The sequence below is a fragment of the Anthonomus grandis genome, chromosome 14 (genome assembly GCF_022605725.1).
Source record: "Anthonomus grandis grandis chromosome 14, icAntGran1.3, whole genome shotgun sequence".
NCBI classification, from domain to species: Eukaryota; Metazoa; Arthropoda; class Insecta; order Coleoptera; family Curculionidae; genus Anthonomus; species Anthonomus grandis.
The window spans coordinates 21709434-21729997 of NC_065559.1; the positions used below are offsets into that span (position 1 = coordinate 21709434).

The 20564-nt window shown below is 35.9% G+C and overlaps 1 protein-coding gene across 4 annotated transcripts in view; it reads right to left on the reverse strand.

Annotated features, from left to right (window-relative positions):
* Positions 1 to 6494: 6494 nt before the first annotated feature.
* The window catches only part of LOC126744358 (dystroglycan 1), a 252399-nt gene continuing 238329 nt past the window's right edge, over positions 6495 to 20564 (reverse strand). For 3 of the 4 annotated variants that reach the window (XM_050451734.1, XM_050451735.1, XM_050451733.1), the window contains one exon: positions 6495 to 19005. In XM_050451734.1, the coding sequence (XP_050307691.1) occupies positions 18755 to 19005 (251 nt within the window). In that variant the 3' untranslated portion in view covers positions 6495 to 18754. The remainder of the gene's footprint in view (positions 19006 to 20564) is intronic. The other variant, XM_050451736.1, reaches the window with a different exon arrangement.

The following is a 20564-nucleotide window of genomic DNA, read 5'->3' on the forward strand; positions in this document are numbered from 1 at the left end:
TCTCTAATTTAATCAACCTCGTATCTCCTATAGCTGCCGAGATCTCCATGATAGACATCCTATAGATTATCCTTATCACACTGTATATAACGGGTGACAATCGTCGAAAATGCCAATACGTAAATAGTTGATCCTGAAGCATGGCGTACGTGACCAATGACAAAGGACAGACAGATAGAAAACTCACTTTAATCAGAGAGAGAGAAAGAGGGAGTTTCAAACACAACCTGATTTTAGTAAATTGCTTAAAAATTTAAAACGAAGAACAAATAACGCCATCTAGGAGTTTTTAATTTTTTATAGGGTCATTAACCACTTCGCACTAGATGTCGCGATCAGTACTGCTTTCCTACAATATTATATTATTACACCAACCAAAAAAACTCTACAGTATCCTTACAAACTTATACTTTTATCATTTAACTCTGTGCTAGCTTTCTTTCTTTGTGTTTAGTATTTTGTCACATTCTTTCCAGTATTTTGAAGTTTGACTTATAGGTAGCGTCATATGTATTAATGATGAAGACGAGATGGCCAGCTAGATACCTTAATTTATGTTTTAAAATTTTTAATGACACCACAGTATTACAAGGTTTATCTTTATAGATCCAGTCATGTACTCATTTTGCAACAAAGGCAAGGAAATGAAGGTATTTTTTATTAAATATTTGGAATGCATCTATTTTGGAATATTCTTCAAAAAATTAATTACAACTGTAGCTAGAAATCGTAAAAATAGAATTCGACACTGCGTCGAGGTTCAATTTCGTGGCAAACATTTCTTTAGGTCTGGCCTCTTCATTTTGAAAATACTTTAATTATGATTAATGATTATTTAAAATAATATTCAGTCTACTAAAATAAGAGATTTTTACAATTTTATTAACATAGTTTTGTAAATAAAATGATATTAGGTCTAATTAATTAGTAAAACTTTTATCACATATGTTAATATAGTGCTTAAATTTTGAATGTAAAGAGTCACACTCCTAAACATACTTAGTTTTAGTAAACCAGAGTGTCACTTTATAAATTAATTAAACAATTTATTGCTTTAAAAGAAATTTTTCATGAATCCTTTATAGTGACAGTACATTTCCTTTAATAATTATTCTACTAGCTGTTATCAAAATAAGATTGTTGTGTTTTAAAGTTATATAATTTGTTTAACCATTATTAAAGAAGTGTAGGCTAATTCTAAATAAATTGTAGAAACTTAAAAACAATATAATAATTGTAAATAAATAAATCAAGCAGATTACGTAGCGATAATATGTATAGTGTTGAGAGAAAACCAGTTTTTATTATTGTTGAAGACTTTAAATATGCAGTTATGTTATTAATGTCAATTACAATTTTAATAATTAACGCCTAAAATATTATTGTAAATAAAATAACACATATATACAAAATATTTAAGCATGAATTTATTGTAAGAATAAAATAAACCAATAATACAATAACACACATTATTAATAAATACTGTTATTACTTAATGTCTTTGACTTTTATTTTTTTAAATTTCGCCTAATAGTACAAAAATATCTACTAATGACATTTTTATTTTCGCAAATTTTTTTAAAAATATATATTTATTACAATTTATATAAAAAATATCGAAATGATCCTAAAGGTGGATATCGGCATAAGATTCCCCCCTTGCAACATCTCTGGTAAATATAACAATGCACGCTTTTCTCCAGGGAATGGCTTTGAGGAGTAGAATAGCACGACAGTATTTGGACTCCTGAAATCTGAAGGCCACATTTAACATTTTGTGAATCATCCTCCAGTCCAAGTTATTGAGTCCGCATGCGAATTTGGACGTTGCTTGACTTCTCAGCTCCTCGGCAAGCAACTCCTCCTTTAGAATACACAAAGCGTCCTAGTCTAAGTCCTTATAGGCTGGTTTCTGATGTGACGCCACTTTGTTAATCAAGTGGTAAATGTTTCTACCGGTCTTCATCGATTATCTTGAGTGTTTGCCCGACTCTGGGGTTAGACCGATGCAGCTCTTGGATTTTTCCGAACTTTCTAAGGAAAACCACATCTATTCCCCTCGATATTTGTAAATCCTTAGTCACACAATGTGCCAGAGTATACTCAGCTCGAGCAATAAACAGATCTTGCTGCCGTTCCCAGGTCACACCATGCCGACTCTTTCGGCCATCAAAATCATGGGCCATGAAATCACTGATTCTCAAATTTGACTCTGGTTGGATTTACCCCAGCTCAGCGTCTTCATGGTTTCCTATATAATAAAAATGGATCATAAAAAGACAGTCGCTTACAGTGGATCACTCGAGCTTTATCTCTCGGCGGCTTTTATATTTTGTAAATAACATGGTTGATGGTTCCAGGGCTTTCTAAGCCCATTCCACAATGTTTGAAATTTCGGTGACAGACTCTTCGGTCTCTTAGGGTCATAAAGCCAGACCAACCTCGTTGTTTTCCTTTTGGTCCTTGGCATTGAGATCATATGTGTCCCACATCCGATGGCAGGCATCTTGAATAGAAATGCATCCCTAAATATGAATGACTATTTGAGCCGGAGATTATCCAGTGCTTTTATGGAAGGCCAAGCGACAAGTCAAAAAGAACAAATGAGAAAACCTATTTCAATCTCTTTGGTGACTAGAGACTACTTTACCCAAATACCAATTAATGATTATATCATTTCGTGCCACCATGCTATCTGGGTGCAGGTATTAGACAGTAGTTCTCGTTATCCATAGTCCAGGCATATTCCGAGCATCAAAACATGTTCTAAATCCAATTGGATTCAAAATTGTGTTGCGATATGCAAATTTGATGTACCAAATTGAAAGATCCAATTTTTGTACTAAAGCGTCGGTGACAGTACAAGATGCCCAACAATAATTGACGGCTGACAACATAGTTGAGACAGCCTTTATCTCTATACGCACAAATACATTACAGTAAACTGATGATGTGTATCAGAAAACCATCATCTCCTTGGGCACAGACACACAGTAGACTGACAAAGTGCATAAGACAATCATCGTGTTCTTAGGCACAGACACACAATAAACTGACGACGTGCATCAGACAACCATCGCATTCTTAGGCACAGACACACAGTAGACTGACGAAGTGCATCAGACAACCATCGTCTTTTTAGGCACAGACCCACAGTAGACTGACGACGTGCATCAGACAACCATCGTGTTCTTAGGCACGGACACACAGAAGACTGACGACGTGCATCGGACAACCATCGTCTTCTTTGGCACAGACACACAGTAGACTGACAAAGTGCATAAGACAATCATCGTGTTCTTAGGCACAGACACACAATAAACTGACGACGTGCATCAGACAACCATCGTATTCTCAGGCACAAACACACAGTACACTGACGAAGTGCATCAGACAACCATCGTCTTCTTTATCACAGACACATAGAAGACTGACGACGTGCATCAGACAAACATCGTCTCTTACAGCACAGACACACAGTAGACTGACGACGTGCATCGGACAACCATCGTCTTCTTCGGCACAGACACACAGTAGACTGACAAAGTGCATAAGACAATCATCGTGTTCTTAGGCACAGACACACAATAAACTGACGACGTGCATCAGACAACCATCGTATTCTCAGGCACAAACATACAGTAGACTGACTAAGTGCATCAGACAACCATCGTCTTCTTTATCACAGACACACAGTAGACTGACGACGTGCATCAGACAACCATCGTCTTCTTTGGCATAGACACACAGTAGACTGACGACGTGCATCAGACAACCATCGTCTTCTTTGGCATAGACACACAGTAGACTGAAGAAGTGCATCAGAAAACCATCGTCTCTTTAGGCACAGACACACAGTAGACTGACGACGTGCATCAGACAACCATCGTCTCCTTAGGCACAGACACACAGTGGCCTGACGACGTGCATCAAACAACCATCTTCTCTTACAGCACAGACACACAGTAGACTGACGACGTGCATCAGACAACCATCGTCTTCTTTGGCATAGACATACAGTAGACTGAAGAAGTGCATCAGAAAACCATCGTATTCTCAGGCACAAACACACAGTACACTGGCGAAGTGCATCAGACAACCATCGTCTTCTTTATCACAGACACATAGAAGACTGACGACGTGCATCAGACAAACATCGTCTTTTACAGCAGAGACACACAGTAGATTTACGACGTGCATCAGACAACTATTGTCTCTTACAGCACAGACACACAGTAGACTGACGACGTTCATCAGACAACCATCGTTTCTTACAGCACAGACACACAGTGGACTGACGAGGTGCATCAGACAACCATCGTCTCTTACAGCACAGACACACAGTGGACTGACGACGTGCATCAGACAACTATCGTCTCTTACAGCACAGACACACAGTAGACTGACGACGTGCATCAGACAACCATCATCTTCTTTGGCACAGACACACAGTAGACTGACGACGTGCATCAGACAACCATCGTTTCTTACAGCACAGACACACAGTGGACTGACGAGGTGCATCAGACAACCATCGTCTCTTACAGCACAGACACACAGTGGACTGACGACGTGCATCAGACAACTATCGTCTCTTACAGCACAGACACACAGTAGACTGACGACGTGCATCAGACAACCATCGTTTCTTACAGCACAGACACACAGTGGACTGACGAGGTGCATCAGACAACCATCGTCTCTTACAGCACAGACACACAGTGGACTGACGACGTGCATCAGACAACTATCGTCTCTTACAGCACAGACACACAGTAGACTGACGACGTGCATCAGACAACCATCGTTTCTTACAGCACAGACACACAGTGGACTGACGAGGTGCATCAGACAACCATCGTCTCTTACAGCACAGACACACAGTGGACTGACGACGTGCATCAGACAACTATCGTCTCTTACAGCACAGACACACAGTAGACTGACGACGTGCATCAGACAACCATCGTTTCTTACAGCACAGACACACAGTGGACTGACGAGGTGCATCAGACAACCATCGTCTCTTACAGCACAGACACACAGTGGCCTGACGACGTGCATCAGACAACCATCTTCTCTTACAGCACAGACACACAGTAGACTGACGACGTGCATCAGACAACTATCGTCTTCTTTATCACAGACGCATAGAAGACTGACGACGTGCATCAGACAACCATCGTTTCTTACAGCACAGACACACAGTGGACTGACGAGGTGCATCAGACAACCATCGTCTCTTACAGCACAGACACACAGTGGACTGACGACGTGCATCAGACAACTATCGTCTCTTACAGCACAGACACACAGTAGACTGACGACGTGCATCAGACAACCATCGTTTCTTACAGCACAGACACACAGTGGACTGACGAGGTGCATCAGACAACCATCGTCTCTTACAGCACAGACACACAGTGGACTGACGACGTGCATCAGACAACTATCGTCTCTTACAGCACAGACACACAGTAGACTGACGACGTGCATCAGACAACCATCGTTTCTTACAGCACAGACACACAGTGGACTGACGAGGTGCATCAGACAACCATCGTCTCTTACAGCACAGACACACAGTGGACTGACGACGTGCATCAGACAACTATCGTCTCTTACAGCACAGACACACAGTAGACTGACGACGTGCATCAGACAACCATCGTTTCTTACAGCACAGACACACAGTGGACTGACGAGGTGCATCAGACAACCATCGTCTCTTACAGCACAGACACACAGTGGCCTGACGACGTGCATCAGACAACCATCTTCTCTTACAGCACAGACACACAGTAGACTGACGACGTGCATCAGACAACTATCGTCTTCTTTATCACAGACGCATAGAAGACTGACGACGTGCATCAGACAACCATCGTTTCTTACAGCACAGACACACAGTGGACTGACGAGGTGCATCAGACAACCATCGTCTCTTACAGCACAGACACACAGTGGACTGACGACGTGCATCAGACAACTATCGTCTCTTACAGCACAGACACACAGTAGACTGACGACGTGCATCAGACAACCATCGTTTCTTACAGCACAGACACACAGTGGACTGACGAGGTGCATCAGACAACCATCGTCTCTTACAGCACAGACACACAGTGGACTGACGACGTGCATCAGACAACTATCGTCTCTTACAGCACAGACACACAGTAGACTGACGACGTGCATCAGACAACCATCGTTTCTTACAGCACAGACACACAGTGGACTGACGAGGTGCATCAGACAACCATCGTCTCTTACAGCACAGACACACAGTGGCCTGACGACGTGCATCAGACAACCATCTTCTCTTACAGCACAGACACACAGTAGACTGACGACGTGCATCAGACAACTATCGTCTTCTTTATCACAGACGCATAGAAGACTGACGACGTGCATCAGACAACCATCGTCTCCTACAGCACAGACGCACAGCAGACTGACGAAATTTGGGCATTATGTACTTACAACACATACAATTTTATTTAATACACTTTATTTACCGAAACAATGGATTAATACAAAATTTACGGTGATAGTTACAGAATTGATTCCTGATTATTTGTTGAACAAGTTCTAGCTAACTCGTTTTCATGTAATACTTATTTTAAAAGTACAATTTGCATATTATCATTATATAAATGTCTACAAAACTAACAGCTATATTAATCCAGTATAATTTAGTATATACTAGCTTCTAACTACTATACAAGTAAGGATTATTTAGCGTAATAAAATAGGATAAATACCTTAACAACCTGTTATATTATACAATTTTATTCAAAAGCTGCACCATTGTGAAATACACATTTTTAATAATTTTGCTTTTAAGTCGACATGGCACACAAATAACTTCATTAGAGAAACAATGGTAATTATTTTGAATTCATATGACATTCATATAACACTTGATATGCTCCTTGTCAGGATATGATTTAAAAAAATGATTAATCAGTCTATAATTACAAAACGAAATAAGTACCTATTAAGTCGTAGTTAGTTTACAAGTACAAAAACTGCTGCAAGCACAAAAGACATTTTGGTCTAGCCTAATAGGTTTCTATATTATCGTTTAAGGATATAGCATTAGTTACAAAAGTATTACAAATAAAAAAATATATTTAAGTAAGCACGGTATATGTATACATGATAGGGATCCTTTGGCTTATCTATAATATCTAAAATGACTATGTCAACTCGGAACTGCGATGTTTAAATTATAGTTGTCAAATAAATATAGGTTGGTTGGTGACCGATGGAACGTTAGACGTATATGGAAAACGAAACATAAATTGTTCTAAAATGTCTGTTACTACGGAGACCCAGATTGTTCATGACTTAAGTTCTCCTAATGAAATAAAATTATACATAAGATTAGAATAAATGGTTCGAAAAATTTAAATAAAACTATTTTATGTAAATTTAATGGCACCTCTTCTTATATCGTTTAAGATCTCGTAGACCAGTGAATGGTCGTAGGAACCGAAACGAATAGTACGAAAATATTCTACAATTACAATAATAAATCCCTTATCATCATAGTTCATCAGTGTAGTGAGCCGGTTAAGTTAAAGGTATCGTATTATTCTAGAGTTTCTTTTAGTAATATAAAGATTCTTGTCCATTTAAGAAAAACTTATGTCTGGAGGATATGCTATTATTTTTACTGATCCTGTATAATATAAAGCTAAGCCAGTTATCTCTTCTACTGATCAGCACTGAGCCACACCTTAGGACTAAGTAGACTAAGTAGAGATTTTCCATATCCTGGACAACTGGGTATGGGAAAAGACTAGAAAATATTGGAGTAGGAACTGTGGTTGCCGTAAGACAAAAGAGCTGCTATCAAATCCAGGCTAGGATAGCGTTCCTACTGTCTCAGTACAGAGCGATTATAGCAGATCTGACTACAGTCCTAACAAGTTACTGTAAACTCATATAACATCTGTATATCTTAGGCGTGGTGCTCAGTCCGCTATGCCCTAGCTGTAGCATGGAGGAAACTGCTTGTCATTTTATAAGATGCAAAAGATGAGCTAGGATTATGAGAGAAACTATGGGTTCCCCCTTACTGGAAGTAAAGGATCTTAACTGGAAAGGCCTGCTTTTCTTTACTAGGAGGACTGGTCGCCTGCTTAAGGAGACTAAGGAGAGTAGCCAAAAAGCGACTATTAGACAGGGTCCTTCTCCTCATCATTACTTTTACACAATCTTTGAGAATAAATCAAACAAAATTTTAAACACACGCTACACCGTTGTCTGTCGAATACAATCTACAAATACGGCGGTGTACGATGGACCAAGCGAGTAGGTAAGAACGATACCGTTTCTGTTTTTCTTTACGCAAAGGTGAAATGCATTTATTTGCGGTTGAACAAACTAAATACGACGACGAATTCTAATCGATATGTGGTTTTTTTTTATATAAAGCATTCCATTAATAATTTTCCCTTCCATTACTTTATCCAGAAGCCACTGTACCAAGTTCGCTATTTTTCTAAACGATTTGGAGGAACTGATGGACGAACTCTCTCATTGTCAATTGTTATTTGTGAGTGATTTTAATCTACCTCACTGCCGTTGGTTGGATAAGGAGTTCAGATCAACTGCTGTTCCCCTTCAAACGATACTGGCTCAATTCTGGTCTTGGTATTGACGCCTTCCTCAGATGTAGTTGTTTCCATGATAAATTTTGCATTGCTTCCAACAGACAATCATCACCCTCCAGTGTACCGTTGTATGGAGTGCGGTCTTAACTTAACGGAAATTGAAGTGAACTGACTGGCTGTGGTTCTACGTTCATTCGGTCGACTGGGATGCCATTTTGGATTTCCTATCGCAGTTTCACTGGAATACACTGTTAACGAATTTAGCTCTGAACGATATGTTAAACGTATTCTATGAAATTATGTATTTAAGTATTGACTGCTTTGTTCCTTTAACGAAATATTTCGCTAAAAAATTTCCATATTGGTTTTATCAGAGTTGAAAGAATTAATAGTTGCAAAAAAGAGGGCACACATGAGATTTTTGAACTCACTATTGGATGATGATTATCGTGCTTTTTCGGTTCTATGGTCAAGATGTAAAATTTAAAACAAAACACTGCTATATTGAATATGTGTTTCTTACAGAGCAATTTCTTAGGAATAATCTGCGAATTTTTGGAAATTTGTAAACAATAAAAAAGGCAACAGTGCAGTAAGAGATATTTTACGACAACGTTAAATGCTCTTCTGGTATTGATATAGTCAATCTGTTCTCTAAGTATTTTTTTAAAAAGTATAGCAATGCACCTCCTAACTGGAACGATTCAGTATCTGTAAATCAAGTTACAAATAATTTGAATGTTTCTAAGTTAAGCCATAACAATCTCTGATATTCATTTTGAGCTGAGTACATTGGATGCTTGTAAGGGACCTGGCCCCGATGGGTTGCCTCCTATATTCTTAAAGCATCGCAGCTTTATTATCTCAAGACCTGTTTATATTATTCAATTTATCCCTAAAGACAGGTGTTTTTACTGAATTTTGGAAATCAAGCTTTGTGACGCCCATCTTAAAGTCTGGTGACAGTACTCAGGTCAAGAATTATAGACCAATAAGTATCCTTACTTCTACCTCAAAGCTTTTTTGACAGGATTGTTTATAGCTTTTTGGTGCGTCATCATTGTCTGTCATTAATTACATACAGGAGTTGTAATTAATGACAGGCAATTTGGTTTTATGTCAGGGCGGTCTACTGAACTAAATGTTCTCACTTTCACTGAGTTTGTTATCCAGTCTTTTGAGGAGGGTTGTCATGTACATCTAGTGAAGTAAAGCTTTTGACTGCGTCAATCATGCAATTTTGTTAAGCAAGCTAAGCTGGTACGGCCTTACCGGTCCCCTATATATGTGGCTCAAAAGCTACTTATCTAACCAAAGGCAGATTGTTAAACTGTGCAATTTTAAATCAAATGAAGTACAGACTCCATCTGGTGTTCCCCAAGGATCCCACCTGGGGCCGTTGCTTTTTAACATCTTCATCAATGATATTGAAAATTGATTCATGAATAGCTACTATCTGATATTTGCGGATGACCTTAAGGTTTACCGTAGAGTCTCAAATTTGGATGATTGCCTCGAACTTCATCTTGACTTAAATAGGCTTGCTGGTTGGTGTACCGCTAATAATATGGTCTTGAATACCAGTAAATGTCATCGCATACTTGAGCTTAATCATATTAATACTCTTAATGGCACTCCTCTGGGAGTGTTATCTAGTGTAATAGACCTTGGTATAACTTTGGACTCCCCATTAAATTTGTCTCTTTATGTCACAACAACTGAATGCAAATGCTGGATTTAATTAAGAGGTGCACCAGAGATTTTCAGTAGAGAAGCTTAATGGACATTGCTTCCATTAAGCTTCTTTACTGTGTACTAGTTCGTTCTCACCTAAAGTATGGTTCATGTATTGGTCACCTCATTATAGCAGTTACATTCAGATGATTGAACAGGTTCAGCACAAATTTTTAAGAAACATTGCTTTCAAAAGCAACGTTCCACTTCATATTATCTAGCCACAAGTTTGAGTCTGAACTTAATATCCGTACTCTCCAAACCCGTCGTAAGCATCGTGACCTGTCACTCTTCTATGACATTCTCCATTCTGGATCTTGCCGACCAGATATACTCGGTAAAATTGGTCTACATGTTCCTTATAGGCAGACCCATCAGACACCCTTATTCCATATTCCATCCAACCGAACCAATTATGGAAATAATTCCTTTGTTACCAGGGCAGGCAAGCTTGCCAATGAATACTCGGATCAGTTGAATTGTTTTACAATAGAATAGAATAGAATTTTTAAGACTGTTGAAAGCCTTCTGTGAATTTATTCTGTGATGTGAAAATATTTAAGTCAAATTGTACCCTATCTATTTTTAAAGTATTATTATGATTTTTGTGCAATGTGTAGTGTAGGTTAGTTGTAAATTGGGCAATTGCTCGTTGGAAGAGAAATAAATAAATAAATTATAAATTAAATATGTTGCTGCTTTTTGAAATAGTTTAGATTCAGTCTGTTATCATAATAACAAAATATTTTAAAAAAATATGTGTAGTGTTCCATATACGTCAAATGTAATAAATGTCATTAATCATCCCGTATAATATTAGGTGTCTGTTGATATGTATAAATTATTTCCATTTTATGATTGTTTCAATCAAATATATATATACGATGTACCTTGCCTAATACAAGAAGTTTTTGAACATGTCTTACGACACATATCACATTTAAATTGTATAACCATAAAGCTAATAATAATAACTCAGTGTTTTCTTGATAATTCAAATTACCTTAATAGTTAAAACAATTTGAGACACATCAGTATAATTAACCCTATTATTATTTCTTTTAGGCAAAAGTACTTAAAGCAACCCCGAGTTGAAAGTCTAAGCACTAAATAATTAATTGGCTTTAGCAATATGTCACATTGGTCAAAATCCGTTAATAAATTTAAAATATACCTCTAGTATTATAATGGTCGGTCCTAGTCCCGTAATATCGCAACAAATATTACTAATCATCATACGACAAAGTAATATTTTGTGTATGAAACTAAGAAATCGTTTCCTTTTTTACATTTCTTAAAAAAAATATTTTGACAAAAAAATTCTTTGTAAATGTATTAAATAATAATAAAATATATACAGGGTGTTTGAATAAGGGTGGCTAGGTACCATATCCAAATTGCATACAAATTACTGAAAGTAGGGTAAGGTGACGAATTTGATTTTGATGGAAATCATAAGCAAAAATCTGCAGTATATTAAACCCTGTGATGTCTGGTCGAGACCTAGTAATACCTAAAAAAGATAGGTGGCGCTTAACTCACTACATTCGAATTTATGCTTCAAATTCTGTTTACTAGTTAGTCGTTATAATATTGCCGTACAGTAAAGTAAGTTTATGTGCAAAAAGTGTGGTCAAAACTTTGCCTAACTGATGTTCATTTTGTTGCTAGGATCCAATAGATTAACAATGTAAGTAGACAAAGTAATTTTATTTATTGTTTGTTTCATTTATAACAATTCTGTTATAAATTCTCTTGGGGGCAAGTTGACGTACTCGTCATCTTGCCCCAAAGAGTTCTTCTTCAAATATTTTTTTTACAGATGGTGCGTAACTATAAGAGAAAAAGTGAACGCCGTTCGTGGTTAGAAGATAGTGTGATTGCTGCGATTTATGCCGTCGAAAATTAAAATATGGCAGTTATTAGAGCAGGCGTTGTTTACGAAGTGCCTGAACCAACATTGCGGCGTTATGTTAAGAAGAATAGGGAAAGCGAAATGTTACCAGAAAGCGGCGGCAGATTTAAACGTACTTTTACAGAAGCACAAGAAATTGAACTAACTGACTATATCAATGATTTTAACATTAGAGCATTTGGTATTACCTCTTTGCAATGCCGAAAACTTGCCTACGAGTTTGCTCAAAGAAACAATATTTCCGTCATCAGTTCAACAAAACTCTAAAGCTGGCTGGTGAAGACTGGTTAATTTCTTTCATGAATAGGCGCAAAATCAGCTTAAGGATTCCTGAGTCTACGTCCATCGGACGTCTAATAGGATTTAATTGAGTTGAAGTGATGAGATTTTTTTATTTGAATCGGAAACTTAAAATAAAACACAATTTTACGCCTGATCGAATATATAATGCAGACGAATCAGGTTTATCTATCGTTCCAACAAAGTGCCTGCGACAATTTTTTGGTGGATAATCCCGGTAGAACTATTACAGACAAAGACGTAGGACAGCTGTTTGGAGAAGCCTATATAAAAGCAGCAAATTTAGGAATTGCAGTTAAAAGCTTCGCTAAATGTGGAATCGAACCCTTTGATCCGGACGTTTTTAGTGACGCCGACTTCACACCAGCTTCAGTTAGTGAGCGCAGACATGTCACCGCAGAAGGAGTGTCTAGTGATGATGAACCACTCATCAACATAAAAAACAAGCTAAAGAATAAAGCTAAAATATTTTCAGAATCAGCTAGTTTATCCGGTTTGCAAAAAATTCCTAGCGTTGTTGGACTTCAAAATGATGATGATGAAGAGAATAAAAAGGAGCTCGTGGTGCAGGAAGATTTGGCTGTCGCAGGTCCATCGGGTCTTCAAAATTTGAAACACAATCAGCAAATTACTTTTGTTGAGATTAGGCCTTTGTCTAAAATAAATCGACCCATCCTGTAAACGAAGAGAAAGAAGCAAAAGGCGTCGATATTGACTTCTACTCTCAATAAAGAAGACCTTGAAGAGAAAGAACGAGAAAAAAATGATAAAGTTCAGGCTAAGAAAAGAAAGTGTGAAGAAAAAGCAAAAAGAACTGTTTTTAAAAAGACTGGAAAAAAACCTATTAAGGAGGCCCAAAAAAAATCTGATATTTTTTGTCCCAGCTGCGAGGAACCATACAATGGTGGGATAAGATGACGAAATTGCAACAAGTTTGAAAATTTTTAATTTTTTTAGTAATTATTTGTTTTTTAATTTATGATTATTTTATGAAAAATCAAGTTAATGTCCTACGATTCTATTATACTTTTGAAAACTTTAAAATTATATGTAGTTTAATTTTTATTTTATTTTTTTACCTTAAGCTCGTCAACTTGCCCCACCTTACCCTAATGCTCAAGTTCTTAACGCTGTCACTAGGTGGCCTACTAGTTATGAACAAGAAAAAAATGCATCGATAATTTCACTACAATTCACTATAGACAGGAGGGGATGGAAAATAATGGATAAAAATTTCTAACTTTAGTTTCGGTTAACCGAATTTGATGAACTGGTCTCGTTTAAGTACATACATTTGAACTCTTAGAAATATCGACTGCGAGACGAAAGTTCAAAATGAAATATAGTTGGGCGACGTTCAGTAAAATATATCAAATGAGGAGATTGGAAGCAACACATTGCATGTATTGTTCTAACAGTTATTTCTTATTACTACGGACTTATATCCTGTGCCTAGGCCAGACGCCTTAAATTTTATTCAGGCTTAGACTGGTCCTAATCATATATAACATAAAATTTAACACACGTTTAATATTTTAATAAAACTATAGAAAATTTGTCAAACATACAGCGAACGTAAGCTGTATAAAATGTTCAAAATTATTCCCGTCTTACAAAATAGAACTTCTTCTCTCTCTTATATTAACTACAGCAGTCTTATAGGACCCCTAAATACGACCCCATTTAACCCCATTTACATGGTTTCGTGTGTAGGGTTAATCGTTAGGCTAATTATCACAATCGATCACGACGATTGACCCTACACGATACGATACTCGTAGGAGCGCATAAAGATACATTGGGTTACCTATTCAACGATATCATTATTGGAAAAACATAAATACCAGAAAAGTGGTACAAGTAAATCAGGGTAAAAACCCAGCGGATTACTTGAGTTATCGACCTATAGCTTTATCTCCATTCTTAAAAGGTACTGGAATCTATTATCCACGTAAGATTAGACCATACTATAGAATCCCGTGACTTATCTACAGAAATTTACAAACCCTTTGCCAACGGACTTAAAGGGATTGCAATATTCTTAGATATATCGGCGCCATACGATAATGTGCTTGTCCCAATTTCAATAAGTAACCTGTATTAAATGAGGTTAAAAAGTAGCATAACTAGATTTATGCACCATATACCTAGATACACGAGCAAAGGATTATTACAGGGATCACTACTAAGACCCTTATTATTTAATATCTATATGAGCTCTCTTAAAGACCTTACTTCAGAGGATGTAAAACTTTTACAATACGCCGATGACTTAACCCTATTTATTGAAACACCTAACATGGCAGTTGATATTCAAAAAAATAAAATTAAAGTTTACCAGAGTGGTGAAATAGATAAATAATTATGTATTAAAAATTTTCATTAAAAACCTGCATGCACTTATCAAATATATTAATGAAGAGGTAGAGTGGGCTTAGGAATAAAAATATTTGACAATAACTTTTGATAGCCAACTCAGGTGGAAGATGCATAACAATAACATTATAGGAAAGGCATAAAAGGATACAATTTTTATCAACTCAGTGACTAGAGTTTAATGGGTGACAGACCACAAAAACATTATCAGCAAAATATAAGGGCATTGTCTTTACACATCTAGATTTCGGGATTTTAGGAATTTCTAAAGCATTTAAGGCCAATTTGAATAAAGTAAATAACATCCAGTACCAAGCAAAAAATGGAAAAAATGCATCTGGAAATTCGACGAATTTGATTAGCTGCTAAATTCATTGCATTGGATGACAACCAAGTAAAAAAGTAACCATTAAATTTTTACCAAATGTACAATGAAGACATGTCATACAGGAGAAGAAAACCAACTCCGGATATATACTTCAACAGTTTGATAACATGCTTATTCTCATGAGAACATGTTTAGAGACTCAAGACATCGTTGTTACAAAAAAAATCCCATTCCCAAATACTACCTTGGCAAAAAACATTGACAGCAATAAACTGTTTAACTACATTGTAATAATATAATTACTGGGATATAACATAATTTTTACTGAGGCCTCGGTGAATTCAGAAGATCTCTCATGTTGACATATATTGCAAGGAGTCTAACACAAGTATATACAGAAGACTGGGGGTATATATATACAGAACTAAAGGGACAAATACCTATTTGTTAGCAACAAGAAGAGTATATGACGCAGAATTGGCAATTTTTATACTCAGTGAGCGCTCTTCAGGCTATAGCAGGCATATGTCGGAATCACAACCAAGTATGTATAGCAGAAAATGATATGCGGATGGGTTGGCAGCAAAAGGAAGAACAGGACAAGATATTAATTAAGTTAATTTCAAACAAGGCAGTCGACTTCAGCTAGCTAAATTTATAGCAAAAATGGATAAACTTATTTCAAGGATAGCCTCAGGGAGGAGAAGGAGGCTATTAAGCCGAGATTCAACTAATACCTCAAAAAATACCACGATTTTATGATTTATGATACAAATCAAGAAAACAAATAACACTAAAGTGCAGAATGAAAACCAATCTTTGTTTGACATAAAAGCATCTATATAATCATCTATTGTTTAATTGTTTTATACGAAATCATCCAACGAAAATTTTATGTAATAAATTAATGAAACAAACAAGAGAACCAATAAACATGAAATTTTTACTAAACAATCCATCATCCAAAGAAATAAACAAAATAATAGATTTTCTTATTAATGAAAATATTAAAAATTAAACACTTAACACTACCACAATGCTACGGTTCTAATTTTAACTATTAATTGTGTAATGATTGTAGCTATCTGGAGCTTTGAATGCTTGTATGATCAGCAATGTACTTTATTCCCCTGGCTAGTGGTGTGTTATGATCTGAAAGTGACAAAGCGAGAAGCGTGGCTTCATATGTTTCCCTGTCCTAAATCCTAGAATTGTGTTGTAAAGCACAATAGAACAATGAACAACCTTATGGAAGACATGGGATGAAACTCGAACGAAAGATGAAACGAACTGTTGCTACATCTTGCATATGAGATTTTTTTTTGTTCATATGAATATGCCCACTAGTCTTTGAGATATTTGACTTTAAGGTGAGTGGTCACCTTGAAGAGCAAAACATTATTCTTGGTCACTATCACCTAAAAGTGCCTATAATTCTGAAAATATTTCTTGGACCCAATCACACTATACAAGAGATTAATAAAAAATATTCTTCTGAATATTATGCTTTTTATTTCATGAAAATATTTCCACTAGTCTTTAAAATATAGGACTTTAAAGTGAGTGCTCACCTTGGAGATCAAGCATCATTCTTGGGCACTATCACCTAGAAAGGCCGATAATTCTAAAAATATTTCTTGGACCAAATGACACTATAAAAAACAATTGTAAAGAATATTCTTTCAAATATTACGCTTTTTGTTTCATGAGAATATTTTTATTAGATTTTAAGATATTGGACTTTAAAAAGAGTGCTCACCTTGGAAATCAAACATAATTCTTAAGCACTATCACTTAAAGGTGACGGTAATTCTGAAAATAATACTTGGCCTAAATTACATCATAACAAACATTTGTAAAGAATATTCTCCTAATTATTATGCTTGTTGCTGTATGGGAATATTTTTACTAGTTTTTGAGATATTTTACTTTAAAGCAAGGGCTTAACTTGCGAGATGATACATCGGTCTTAGGAACTATCACCTAAAAGTGCCGATAATTCGGAAAATATTTCTTGGAGTAAATTACACTATAAGAAACATTTCTAAAGAATATTCTCTTAAATATTATTATTTTTATTTTGTAAGAATATGTTCACTAGTTTTTGAGATCTTGAACTTTAAAGTGAGTGTTCACCTTGAAGATCAAACATCATTATTGGTCACTATCATCTAGAAATGCCGATAATTCTAAAAATATTTCTTGGACTAAATTATACTATAAGAAACTATTTAAAAGAATATTCTACTGAATATTACGCTTTTTATTTTACGAGAATATTTTGACTAGCTTTTAAGATATTAGACTTTATCTTCTAACATCATTCTCGGGCACCATCACCTAAAAGTGCCGATAATTCTAAAAATATTTCTTGGACTAAATTACACTATTAAAAACATTTGTAAAGATTACTGTAAAGAAGAAGAAGAAGCTATGATACTCGTCCATCTGAAGTGCCCCTGTATATTGTACTCTTCAGATTGCCATTGACATTTGATCTTGTGCCTTTAATTTAATTTCAACTTCAATGCAAATTACGATACAATAAATTCTGTCAATGTTTTTCCCATAGTGTTAATGGGGTTTATTTTTTTTTGTTTTCCCCGTGAATAATAAGTCTAGCACGAATAAATCCAGATATCCAGAGTGATCCAGTGGCAAGAATGAACTACTCCTTCTAATATCTACTCCTTTTAGCGATTGTCTAAAAAATGCTTTGGAAAAAAGGGAGTTTTAAGAGTATTTTTGATTGCGAATTTATTCAATTTTTCCATTCCATACTGTATTTCCTTAAATTTCCAGAGAAAAAGAGAAGGTTTTTGAAATAACGCCCTCTAGTGATGACCGAAGAAATGAGTATGACGTAGTGATTATTAACTACCAAACCTTCTTTTATTAAACGGGACTAAGATATTATATTCGGTTGAGCCGAACAAATTTATAAATGTTTTTATCAATAGACTTTTCCCTTGCCCTAATTTGACATTTTATTGCAAAATAATTTAAAATTTTAGTAGAATTATTGAAGCAAAAGTTTTTAATAGCATAGTTGTAGCTACGGACTACCTAGAGAGTTAGGAACTATCGGACAGTTTTGTTTAACACTTTTTGTCAATTTTTGTAAACCGATAGCTCTGATCTTTCCCAATATGGTTGAGTTGTACCTCGCCACCCTTATACCCTGTATACTACGTTAAATACAATTTAGCTGCAAATATATACAATAGGGTTTAAACCGAACTTGTAGTATTGAGAACCACTTTTAGAAAAATCTAACCTACTTAAGTGATATTTCAAATTTTAAAACTTCAGGCTCTCCTAAGAGAATTTTCTTTGATGCCTCTTATCCAAATTCCTGGATTACAACCATGTTTTTGCGTTTTTTTTTTGTTTTAAATTCAAATTATTGTTTTGTTAGTTATTTTAAAAGTTAGCTCACTGACAGTCAGAATTACTGAAAAACGTAAAATGTAATTGTTAAGGAGGAACGTACGGGGGTGGTTTTCTGTATGTCGGGGTGGGTTTTGGCCTGGGTTGTCTACCATTTTCTTGGGTTCTGGTGAAAGGCGGCGGTGGTTGATATGGTTCAGAGTCTTCGAGTTTTACTGAGCCACTTTTGCTGTACTCGGGTGGTGCCAACGGAGGTTTCTCGTCTTTTAAGATTACCGGAGCTTTAGTGCCCGGGTCGGGTTTTTCTTCTAGTTCTTCTTGAAATATCACAGGTATGCCTAAAAAAATTATTTTAAAATATATATGTAAGAAAATCTAAAATTAAGTCTTTCAATTACTTTCATAAATATTTTTAGTTAAACATGTTAGTATTATAGCGTTTTTATGATTACTTTTATAGTGTAATAATTTAATATTGTATGAAACTGTACTGATCGCGACATCTAGTGTAAAGTCGGTTAATGACCTTGTAAAAAAATAAGAATTCCTAGATGGCGCTAGCTGTTCTTCGCTTTGAATTTTAAACAATTTACTGGAATCAGGTTGTTTTTCTCTCTCTCTCTCCCTCTCTCTGTCTCTGACTAACGTGATTTTTTGATCTGTCTGTCCGTTGTCATTGTACGCCACACGTGACGAATCACAAAGCACAGACAGAAAAATCACGTTAGTCAGAGAGAGAGAAGGAGAGAAAAACAACCTGATTCCAGTAAATTGCTTAAAATTCAAAGCGAAGAACAGCTAACGCCATCTAGGAGTTCTTATTTTTTTACAAGGTCATTAACCGACTTTACACTAGATGTCAATATTAACTTATGACACTATAAAAGCAACTATAAAAAATAAAAACACTACAGTATAAAGCATTTGATGACTGTTATAATTTATAATGAACATTGATGTTTATATAAGTATAATGTAAAATACCAATGGGATTAATCCTTTTAGCCATTCTTATAAAATTTGTTTTATTTGTAAAAAAAGAAAAGAAAGAAGAAAGCCGGCTTACAAAGTGCTTTTGAAATTACCTTATCAAATATTACCTTATATCATATATATAAACAGGGTTAACTAGTCTTCTAGAATATACTCAGTTTACATATTTTGAAGGCTAGTCTCATCTGTGGGACAAACAAAAATGTATACCTTAATTGTAATTTTTTTTAAACATTAGTAAAGTAACATAAGGAATTAAATTTTCTATTAAATGTCAATAAAATCAATATAGAAACTTCCTTCCTCACTCTATTGTTTCAGTAAATTTAAACACTAATGAAATGTGGTCAAGAATTTCGTTTTGAAAAACTAGTAGTATAGATGGTAGATTTGTATTCAGAAAACCTCTCAATCTGCTTGGGTAGCAGGCTATTGTAGCCGAAAAGGTGAACTCCAAGCTGGTACTGGAGTGTATAAAGATCTTAGAGGAATTAGTGCAAAAGGGAGGTAGAGCTTCACTTGTCTATGTGCCTTTGTTAAAACGGCTGACAAGGAAGCGGACTTCCTTGCGAACGTGCCTATATGACCCGAACAGCTATTGGACAGTAAGACACTACAGAGATAAACGGAAGTACCTGGCATAAAATTAGGCAACCATTAGCTAGTGAGACAGACAGAGACAGTTTGATGACCTTTACTGGGCTTAAAAAATTACGAGAGTCCAGCTAATGACGCCACCTTCACACCCTTTGGGAGGAGGAAGAAACTGCTGGCTGAGTCATTAGGAAGTGCCTAGCAATCACGAGTGCTAGGATAAAATTTTTGCAAAACACAGTTTGCCCAACGACATAAAATCTCTTAGACCGGACCGTCTTATTGGTTTTTTTAAGGATAATGGTTATCC